The following is an 11802-nucleotide window of genomic DNA, read 5'->3' on the forward strand; positions in this document are numbered from 1 at the left end:
CTTCGTTGTTGCCCGTCGGCTTTCTCTAGTTGCCGCAAGCGGGGGCTACTCTTCATTGCGGTGCACGGGCTTCTCATTGCGGTGGCTTCTCTCGTTGCGGAGCATGGGCTCTAGGCGCACAGGCTTCAGTAGTTGCAGCACGTGGGCTCAGTAGTTATGGCATGCAGGCCCTAGAGCGCGCAGGCTTCAGTAGCTGTGGTGTGTGGGCTCGGTAGTTGTGGCTCGTGGGCTCTAGATGGCAGGCTCAGTAGCTGTGGCACACGGACTTAGTTGCTCCACAGCATGTGGAATCTTCCAGGACCAGGGATCAAACCTGTGTCCCTTGCATTGGCAGGTGGATTCTTAACCACTACGCCACCAGGGAAGTCCCGGAGAAGACTTTTGACAGTTGAACAGAGAATTGAAGGAGATGAGGGCATGTGGATACCTCAGGGAAGAGCATTCCAGGCGAGGGAACAGAGAGGGCAAAGGCCTTGAGAGGGATGTGTGGGAAGCCGTCAGCTGGGGGTGGGTGATGAGTCAGAGAAGCCAGTGCAGGTCAGATCAGGCAGGGCTTCGTCAGCCACCGTGGATTTTCCCCAGGGGTGATGGGGAGTCATGGGAGAGTTCTGAGCAGGGAGTGACTGTGTTCAGCAGCCCAGTATCCCCTCACCTCTCTGTCCCCAGGCCAAAGCACCATGGAGAGTGGACAGAGAGTGCCCCGAAAGGGCCGGAAGTTAGGCTCCAGCCGCCGGCGACAGATGCGAGAGCTAGCTGATGGCCAGGATGCCTCTGTGGCCCCCGAACCGGAATCCTGGTCCTCCCAGTCAGCTGCAGAACTGCAGGGCTTCTTCCAGGACTGTGGTGCCAAGGAGAGGGGCTTTGTCACTCGAGAGGACCTGGCGGTGAGTCCAAGGCCCCAATCCCCTGACTCCCTTTTCCACAGCCTTCTGAGACTCCCCATCCCAGGAAAGCAGAGCTTGCCTGCTGTTTTCCCTTTCTCTCATCTCAAATCTGCTCTTAGGAAAGGCTAGGAATTTGTTTATACTAATGTGTAAATGATTGATAAGGCCTTTTGTGTTACCCTCTTCCAGAAATATTTGCATATTAACAAAGGAAAGGTTTTAGGCCAAAGAAGTAACTTGCAAGTGGTATAATTTTAGGCCCACTGAGCAGGGAAGTTTATCTTGGGGAGCAGTCAGGGCCCTGGAAATCAAACAATGTCAATGACTGCAAACTTCAATGATACAGAAGATCAGCCAAGGTTGTACATGCCAAGGAGTAATCTTAGGCTGTGACCTAGACCAAGATTGGCTGGATTTTTTTTTTTTTTTTTTGGTTTCTCTTCATTTTCTACAAAGGGTCCTATGTGGGTTGCTGGAGTCTCACTGAACCTGCTGTCTCCTCCTGATGCTGCTCTATGCTCCAGACTTTGTTCTTCCCCCATCAAAACTGACCCTTCGTATATTCCACCCTCAGGGCCACAAAAAAGTACAAATGGCTGATGTTAAAATATAATTTTCAAAATGGTTAAAAAAAAAAGACTCTTGAGTAAATATAAAATCAATACTTATCAAAGATCTATCTAATTCATTATTATTATCAGTCAGTGAGGGAACCAGTAAGATGTTATGACAGGTTCAAGGAGCATTTGAGAAGCTGGAATATTTATAGGCAATTTGACAGAAGAGTGTAAGGATAAGTTTGCTGAGTTCAGTTTTTAAAATGGCTAATGTCCAACAGGCCATAAATCTTTTGGGTTATCTGTACTACTAGACAAAAATTATTTTCACCTCTCCTGGACAAAATCTACAAGTTAACAAGTAACATCGATAAGTCTGGGACTTCTAATGAAAGGTAAACAATGAGATGAACTAAGTGCATTCCTCTCGTCTAGACGACACTTGGGTAGTCTTTACCCCCATATAATATTGAAAGTATGTGCTGTCTACCTTTTTGCCTTATTTCCAAGTTTCAGATAATTTCCTGTGATCATAAATAATCTCCAAAGGTTTTTATTTTTGACATAAAAAACTCTGATCTCATTTGGTTTGGCTCGATCATTTCCTTAGATGCAGCGAGGGTGCAAATAAAGCATGTGGGTCTCCTTGACTGGGCTCTGCAAATCTAGGATTTTGAAGTATTGAGCCATTTTAGCTTCTCTCCAGAAGTTTTCATATGGAATCTTAAGTTGGACTTTTAAAACCTCTGTTATTCGCTCTTCTACCTAGAGTGACCATCTGTCCCAGTTTGCCTGGGCTGGAGGGATACCTGGGATGTGGGACTTTCAGTCTTGAAACTGGGAAAGTCTTGGGCAAACTGGAACAAGTTGGCCTCCCTACTAATATGGGAACCAAGCATAAGACTTTCTCTAGCATCTTTCACCTGCAGCACCTATAAATGTGAGGGACTTCCTCCCTTCTTGAGGTTCCCAATTTTTCTAAGGTCCCTCTCCTGCCCAGAAGTAACCTTCCTTATGACCTGTTTCCAGGCCAGCTTCCCACGGGAGCTTTGCAGGCATTGCTTCCACAGGTGCTCCTTACAGTGGACTTGTCACAATCAATTAAATGAGAATCATCTTTTAATACAACATCCAGTTACACAACTGATCTATTCAACTATGTCCCAGTAAAAAGGAGGACAGATTCTTATTGAAACTGTGTAAATAACTATATTGCCAGAGAAAGGAAAGAGATTCAGGAAAATTATTGGTTTCTGAATCAGGATGGGGTCAGTGAGATTCAGATACCATTTAAAATGTTAAATTTCAGTTTATGAAAGCATAATTTCCTAAACTGAAGGTTAGAGACAGCTCAAGACAGAGAGAAGATTTCCTCATACATCCATAAAAATAAAACAATAAAAAAGTAATATCAACTATATTCCCAGCAAATAACCACAACTCGATTTCCTTCAACCATTCATTCAGTTCCATGTAATTAATTCTTGATCTACTGGATCTTGGGTGAGCTGGCTGCTCCTGGACTGAAAAGAGTCCTAGAAATTGTGACCTACTGGCTCAGTCTGAAGGTCAGCTAATGCCAGCTTGGAATCCTGTACCCAAGTAAAGCATCAATAGTTCATAGAACCTGGTACAGACTTTGAGTCTGTGCTTTGCGGAAGACACAAACTGTCCTGCAGCTTGTAACCAAGCCTTCAGGCAAGGGTAGGAAAGCAGAAATGTGTTTAGTAATGAGACTGAAAGCCTGTAGTTATTACAGTAACTAATAATATCAGAATGGAAGAGAGTAAAATGTTCTATTGGGATACGGTATATAACTATTTCATAAGAGTTTGATTAGTGTTTCCCCTGAAGATAAGAACATATTTTGCATAGTAAAGACATTGAGAAATCTCTAGGGCCTTCCCCTAAAGCATGCAGTTTCTGAAATATTTATATTAAGAGTGTTTTACCTATGTAAACTTAGCCTAGGAAAGGCTGAATATCTTTTCTGATCTGACAGTTCTTCCCACTATGCTCTTATAATAGTGTTGAGGTACTTAATAAATAAAGAGAAAGATATCCTGACATTTTAATTTTATTTTTTCTAAATTTAGGATCTGATGTTGGGAAGGCAAAACCAAAAGAGCCATCAGAGAAGATAGGGCACTAGATTAAGATAGAATCATGGGATCCTGAGAAATAGTACTTGGTTTCCTATTTAGTCAAAGTGACAATAAAATAAAACATTTTGAAATAAACATAGAAGGCAACACTATTGCAAGGATATTTAGCTCTTTTATAGGGGAAGTGGCTCTGCTTTTTGTTTTAAAGAAAATTAGAACACGATAAAGCCAAAATAAAGCAGAGAAAATTATTCTGCTGAGACATGGAATCAGTTTTCCAGGCAACTTACACAGAAGATTAATAGTAACCCCTTTTTAACCCTTGCCTAGAGCTCTAAGACCAATTTATCATTTTAATAGAGATGGAGCCAAATTCTAGTTTTGCATTAATATAACATGTGGCAGTAAAACTTTCACAAGATTGACTGATTTTTTTTTTTAACAAATTTATTTATTTATTTTTTTTGGCTGTGTTGGGTCTTCGCTGCTGCGCATGGGCTTTCTCTAGTTGTGGCAAGCGGGGGCTACTCTTTGTTGCAGTGCGCGGGCTTCGCAGCTCTAGGCGCGCAGGCTTCAGTAGTTGCAGCACACGGGCTCAGTAGTTGTGGCTCAAGGGCTCTAGAACACAGGCTCAGTAGCTCCACGGAATGTGGGATCTTCCCGGACCAGGGATCGAACCTGTGTCCCCTGCGTGTCCCCTGCATTGGCAGGCGGATTCTCAACCACTGCACCACCAGGGAAGCCCCCTATTGATTGATTTTTAAACCCATCAAAACTGAGCCAAATTTAGCAAAATGTTAACATATACTTCATAGTCTATTTTCAGACTCAGGTGTTATAAATCAAGACAAATAAGATTCCCTTTCAACAAATCCTCTACTACTCTCTATATCCATTCAGATTTTGCTTTTTCATGTTCTGGAACAACCAGGCACTTTAAGACAAAACCACTTCCCTTATCCCTTGGAAAGCAAAAGCACATCCCATTTTCCTTGCAGACACAGTTGTTTTTCTCTGTCACTCTTGTTCCTAGTATCATCTCAAACATCATAGTGATTATAATTTTTAACAAAGTAATTAAACTCTATTTCCCAGAAAAAACTAATGGGTAAATAATTGAGAACTGTCTTAGCATTTTAGTAAACTAGCAAAGCTCACAAATACACAACATGACTTTCTACAGTCACACATATCCTTTGCACAACTTGAAAAAAATTGTGATAAAATATACATAACTTAAAATTTGCCATTTTAGCCATTTTTATGTGCAGAGTTCAGTGACATTATGCTGTGCAACCATCACCATTACCACCATCCAACTCCAGATTTTCTTCATCTTCCCTAAAGAAGACTCTGTACCCATTGAATACTAACTCCCATTCTCCCAGCTCCCTCTCCCCTGGAAACCCCAACTCTACTTTGCCTCTGAATTTGACCACTCTAGGTCCCTCATATAAATGGAATCATATAGTATCTGTCTTTTTGTGATTGGCTTGTTTCACTTAACATAATGTCCTCAAGGTTCATCCATGCTGTAGCATGTGTCAGAATTCCCTTCCTTTTTAAGGCTGAATAATATTCCATTGTTTGTACAGACCACATTTCGCCTATCCATTCATCCCTTGATGGACATTTGAGTTGCTTCCATCTTTTAGCCATTGTTAATATAGCTGATATGAATATGGGTAGACACACATCTACTTGAATCCCTGCTTTCCCTTGCATAACTATTTAAAGTGGAAAAAATGAATTCGCTCACTAACATGACCCAAAGAGGTAAAAATAAGTAAAAAAATATATATTTAAAATTGTGCTTAGCTATCAATGTTTCAGTATTAAATTTTTCTTAGAAATTTTCCAGGTAGCCAAAAATTATTTCTCAATTAACTTAATTACTATTAGTTCAGTTTCAAGTTACCTAAGGCTCTCGGAAATTGTGTGTAAGGTAACACACTAAAAAATATAAGTACTGTTGATATAAAATTTGTTACAATAATGAATCAACTGAGTTGAACACAAATTCACATTAAAAAAAAAATGTATTGATTGATTGATTTGTGGCTCCGTTGGGTCTTCGTTGCTGTGCACGGGCTTTCTCTAGTTGAAGTGAGCAGAGGTTACTCTTCGTTGCGGTGAGTGGGCTTCTTACTGCTGTGGCTTCTCTTGCTGTGGAGCACGGGTTCTAGGCACGCGAGCTTCAGTAGTTGCAGCAGGCGGACTCAGTAGTTGTGGCTCGTGGGTTCTAGAGCGCAGGCTCAGTAGTTGTAATGCACGGGCTTAGTTGCTCCACGGCATGCGGGATCTTCCCGGACTAGGGATCGAATCCTGCATTGGCAGGCGGATTCTTAACCCCTGTGCCACCAGGGAAGTTCCCAGATTCACATTTTTATAATCTTAAACATCATGTAAAGATAATGTCGGCTTATTTGATAAGTAAAACAAAATGAGAAGTGTAGGAAATTCAGATTAACTACTTTCTTCACGAAAAACAAATCCAGATCTTATGAAAAATAGAATGTATACTTGTATTATATTTAATATAAGATGGAGAAAACACAGATAGCTATTATTTGTCTTTTGTAAACCAAAATTATTAAACCTATTTAAGTAATTAATTAATTTTTAAAATAAATTTATTTTATTAATTTATTTTTGGCTGCATTGGGTCTTCGTTGCCGTGCACAGGCTTTCTCTAGTTGTGGCGAGCAGGGTCTACTCCTTGTTGCGGTGCGCAGGCTTCTCACTGCGGTGGCTTCTCTTGTGGAGCACGGGCTCTAGGCACCCGGGCTTCTGTAGTTGTGGCACACGGGCTCATTTGTTGTGGCTCGTGGGCTCTAGAGCACAGGCTCAGTAGTTGTGGCACACGGGCTTAGTTGCTCCGTGGCATGCGGGATCTTCCGGACCAGGGCTCGAACCCGTGTCCCCTGCATTGGCAGGTGGATTCTTAACCACTGCACCACCAGGGAAGTCCTAAACCAATTTAATTTAATTTGTCAAAGATTCACCTTAATTATCTGAACCTGGCTCCTTAAAAGTTTTCTGAGTTAGCAATTTCTTGTAAGAGGGATTTTTTTTAAAGTCCAGCACATTTAAAGCATTAGAAGTTCAGTTTCTTTTTTTCTTTCTGTGACTTTGGGGGCCATTAGATTTATATAAACACTTATTTGTCTCTACAAACCAATCCACACAGAACCCCTGTGAGAGATGTAGTACTCTAAGCCATTAATACCCAGATACAGAAAAATATTCACACTCACAATGAGAGTTAAGGGCCGTTCTGAATTACAGACATGTAGACACACAGACAGGGCTTCTTTTCTCCAACCCTAGCCACAGGTCAAAAGTAAACACAGAAACAAAAACTCTGCAGTTCAGGTTTCAAAGAGCTGTTCTCCCCAGTGGGAACAAAATTCTTAACCGATTTGAGGTCACACCTAGAAAAACAAACACGCCACCACCAACAACAAAGGATTAGCAAACCAGATTTTCTGTTGTCTCTCAACCAACAGACGCTAGGTCTCCTTCATGTATCCCATGGAGATCTCCAAATGGTCAGTCCATAAAACGGAATTCCCCATCATGGCTACTACCAAAACCAGAAGCAGAAAATCAGTAAAAACAAAAACGTAAAAACTAGAGAAACAGAGTCAGCAAACTTAAAGTTCTGTCACACTTGGGATTCCCTTCAAGAGCCAAGAAAAAATGTTCCTGGGTTCCCAGAGTCCATCTGGGGCTCTTTTTCCAGCAATGCAGTTTACTGGGTTCTGACAGCTGAGTCCACTGGGGCATCTCCATGAACCTCCAAAACTGTCAAAGTAGAATTTCCATAAAGGTAAAATCATGATCCTTAGACAAAAATGAGTCTGGACTTCCCTGGTGGCGCAGTGGTTAAGAATCCGCCTGCCAATGCAGGGGACATGGGTTCGAGCCCTGGTCCGGGAAGATTCCACATGCTGCCAAGCAATTAAGCCCGTGCGCCACAACTACTGAGCCTGTGCTCTAGACCCCACAAGCCACAACTACTGAGCCCGCGTGCCACAACTACTGAAGCCCTCGCGCCTAGAGCTCGTGCTCCGCAACAAGAGAAGCCACCGCAATGAGAAGCCCGCGCACCGCAACGAAGAGTAGCCCCTGCTCGCCACTAGAGAAAGGCCGCGCACAGCAATGAAGACCCAATGCAGCCAAAAGTAAATAAATAAATAAATAAATTTTAAAAAATAAAATAAAATGAGTCTATACTAGAGGTTTTATTTAACTCATTTATTAATGAGAGATGTTATGAATGGTTGAAAGAGCACTTTAAAAGCTGGACAATTTAACAAAGAAATGTTAGAATTGGATTGCTGAGAGAGATTTTTTTAAAGCTGGTTAATGTACAACAGGCCATAAATCTTTGGGGTTATCTGTTCTGTCAGACAAAAGTTATTTACATCTCTCCTGGACAAAATCCACAAGTTAACATGTGACTTCATTTAGTCTGGGACCCCTAATCAGTACCATGTGTTGAATTAAGTACATTCACAGAATCTAGAAGATGCTTGGGTGGCCTTGGCCCCCCTGTAGAATACTGAAAGGATGTGCTGTCCACTTTTTGTACTTATTTTCAAGTTTTAGATAATTTTCTGTTCGGTATTCATTGCATTTTATTTATAGAAGTGAAAACAGAGCCAAAAAATGTCCAAGAATAGGGGAAAAGTTAAGTAATTTTGGAACACCCATTCAAGAGTATGAAGGAAAAAAAAAAGAGTATGAAGGAGCAATTTCAATGAGAGTTATGGATATGAAGAAATTATGGATAAGAAAAAGGTACAGCATTATATACATCATAATATGATTGCAGCTATGTAAGCTATATGCATCTGGGAAAGGTGGGATGGAATTATTTTCATATGAGGAAAGGAGGACACCTTTATTTCTTGCTTCTTCCATCCTGTTGTCTGGAATAGAGATTTCTGAGTTCCGGAGGCTTCTTTCACCTTCATGTGGAGGGTGGCACTGAGGGACAGTTTGCTCCGTGGCATGCGGGATCTTCCGGACCAGGGCTCGAACCCGTGTCCCCTGCATTGGCAGGTGGATTCTTAACCACTGCACCACCAGGGAAGTCCTAAACCAATTTAATTTAATTTGTCAAAGATTCACCTTAATTATCTGAACCTGGCTCCTTAAAAGTTTTCTGAGTTAGCAATTTCTTGTAAGAGGGATTTTTTTTAAAGTCCAGCACATTTAAAGCATTAGAAGTTCAGTTTCTTTTTTTCTTTCTGTGACTTTGGGGGCCATTAGATTTATATAAACACTTATTTGTCTCTACAAACCAATCCACACAGAACCCCTGTGAGAGATGTAGTACTCTAAGCCATTAATACCCAGATACAGAAAAATATTCACACTCACAATGAGAGTTAAGGGCCGTTCTGAATTACAGACATGTAGACACACAGACAGGGCTTCTTTTCTCCAACCCTAGCCACAGGTCAAAAGTAAACACAGAAACAAAAACTCTGCAGTTCAGGTTTCAAAGAGCTGTTCTCCCCAGTGGGAACAAAATTCTTAACCGATTTGAGGTCACACCTAGAAAAACAAACACGCCACCACCAACAACAAAGGATTAGCAAACCAGATTTTCTGTTGTCTCTCAACCAACAGACGCTAGGTCTCCTTCATGTATCCCATGGAGATCTCCAAATGGTCAGTCCATAAAACGGAATTCCCCATCATGGCTACTACCAAAACCAGAAGCAGAAAATCAGTAAAAACAAAAACGTAAAAACTAGAGAAACAGAGTCAGCAAACTTAAAGTTCTGTCACACTTGGGATTCCCTTCAAGAGCCAAGAAAAAATGTTCCTGGGTTCCCAGAGTCCATCTGGGGCTCTTTTTCCAGCAATGCAGTTTACTGGGTTCTGACAGCTGAGTCCACTGGGGCATCTCCATGAACCTCCAAAACTGTCAAAGTAGAATTTCCATAAAGGTAAAATCATGATCCTTAGACAAAAATGAGTCTGGACTTCCCTGGTGGCGCAGTGGTTAAGAATCCGCCTGCCAATGCAGGGGACATGGGTTCGAGCCCTGGTCCGGGAAGATTCCACATGCTGCCAAGCAATTAAGCCCGTGCGCCACAACTACTGAGCCTGTGCTCTAGACCCCACAAGCCACAACTACTGAGCCCGCGTGCCACAACTACTGAAGCCCTCGCGCCTAGAGCTCGTGCTCCGCAACAAGAGAAGCCACCGCAATGAGAAGCCCGCGCACCGCAACGAAGAGTAGCCCCTGCTCGCCACTAGAGAAAGGCCGCGCACAGCAATGAAGACCCAATGCAGCCAAAAGTAAATAAATAAATAAATAAATTTTAAAAAATAAAATAAAATGAGTCTATACTAGAGGTTTTATTTAACTCATTTATTAATGAGAGATGTTATGAATGGTTGAAAGAGCACTTTAAAAGCTGGACAATTTAACAAAGAAATGTTAGAATTGGATTGCTGAGAGAGATTTTTTTAAAGCTGGTTAATGTACAACAGGCCATAAATCTTTGGGGTTATCTGTTCTGTCAGACAAAAGTTATTTACATCTCTCCTGGACAAAATCCACAAGTTAACATGTGACTTCATTTAGTCTGGGACCCCTAATCAGTACCATGTGTTGAATTAAGTACATTCACAGAATCTAGAAGATGCTTGGGTGGCCTTGGCCCCCCTGTAGAATACTGAAAGGATGTGCTGTCCACTTTTTGTACTTATTTTCAAGTTTTAGATAATTTTCTGTTCGGTATTCATTGCATTTTATTTATAGAAGTGAAAACAGAGCCAAAAAATGTCCAAGAATAGGGGAAAAGTTAAGTAATTTTGGAACACCCATTCAAGAGTATGAAGGAAAAAAAAAAGAGTATGAAGGAGCAATTTCAATGAGAGTTATGGATATGAAGAAATTATGGATAAGAAAAAGGTACAGCATTATATACATCATAATATGATTGCAGCTATGTAAGCTATATGCATCTGGGAAAGGTGGGATGGAATTATTTTCATATGAGGAAAGGAGGACACCTTTATTTCTTGCTTCTTCCATCCTGTTGTCTGGAATAGAGATTTCTGAGTTCCGGAGGCTTCTTTCACCTTCATGTGGAGGGTGGCACTGAGGGACAGTTAAGCCTCGAGCTTGAAGTCTGAGGCCCTGCAGACATAGTGGAGCTGCCACAGCAACCCTGGCCCGGATACTTCAGATTACTTATCTCAGTTTTTATTATTTAAGCCTCAGCTATTTGAGTTTTTCTGTTATTGTTTGTTAGTTTGTTTTTGCTGAATGCATCTGAGCCTAATCCTAACCCATATGTAATAAAAAAAATAATCTAGGATTCATTCTATATTTAACATGAACAAGCAATTCCAAGTTTGTTTTTTTTTTAAATAAATTATTTATTTATTTATTTATTTTATTCTTGGCTGCATTGGGTCTTCGTTGCTGTGTGCGGGCTTTCTCTAGTTGCAGTGTGCGGGGGCTACTCTTCATTGCGGTGCGTGAGCTTCTCATTGTGGTGGCTTCTCTTGTTGCGGGACACAGGCTCTAGGCGCATGGGCTTCAGTAGTTGTGGCACGCGGGCTCAGTAGTTGTGGCTCATGGGCTCTAGAGTGCAGGCTCAGTATTATGACGCACGGCCTTAGTTGTTCCGCAGCGTGTGGGATCCTCCTGGACCAGGGCTCAAACCCGTGTCCCCTGCATTGGCAGACTCAGTATTATGACGCACGGCCTTAGTTGTTCCGCAGCGTGTGGGATCCTCCTGGACCAGGGCTCAAACCCGTGTCCCCTGCATTGGCAGGCGGATTCCTAACCACTGTACCACCAGGGAAGTCCTCCAAGTTCTAATTAAAATTTTAAATTAGATATTAATATTTTAATTCAGAACATAGTCTGTTATACTGCATCATTGAATAGTTTTAGATAATTTTTGAAGACTGATAAACACATTCTGGGGAGAATTGGCTACTGTCCTTTATTAGAGTCCTAAAGGGATGAGACTCAGAACAGGTAGGTTTTGTTTTTTTGTTTTTTTGTTTTTTTTTGTGGTACGTGGGCCTCCCACCGCTGTGGCCTCTCCCATTGCGGAGCACAGGCTCCGGACGCGCAGGCCCAGCGGCCATGGCTCACGGGCCCAGCCGCTCCGTGGCATGTGGGATCCTCCCGGACCGGGGCACGAACCCACGTCCCCTGCATCGGCAGGCGGACTCCCAACCACTGCGCCACCAGGGAAGCCCAGGTAGGTT

The 11802-nt window shown here is 42.1% G+C and overlaps 1 protein-coding gene across 1 annotated transcript in view; it reads left to right on the forward strand.

Moving 5' to 3' along the window:
• Positions 1–666: 666 nt before the first annotated feature.
• The window catches only part of RAB44 (RAB44, member RAS oncogene family), a 29320-nt gene continuing 18184 nt past the window's right edge, over positions 667–11802 (forward strand). The window contains exon 1 of the mRNA XM_007105371.3: positions 667–884. Within this exon, the coding sequence (XP_007105433.2) occupies positions 678–884 (207 nt within the window). The 5' untranslated portion in view covers positions 667–677. The remainder of the gene's footprint in view (positions 885–11802) is intronic.

Source organism: Physeter macrocephalus, chromosome 18 (assembly GCF_002837175.3).
Source record: "Physeter macrocephalus isolate SW-GA chromosome 18, ASM283717v5, whole genome shotgun sequence".
In the NCBI taxonomy this organism is placed as follows: Eukaryota; Metazoa; Chordata; class Mammalia; order Artiodactyla; family Physeteridae; genus Physeter; species Physeter macrocephalus.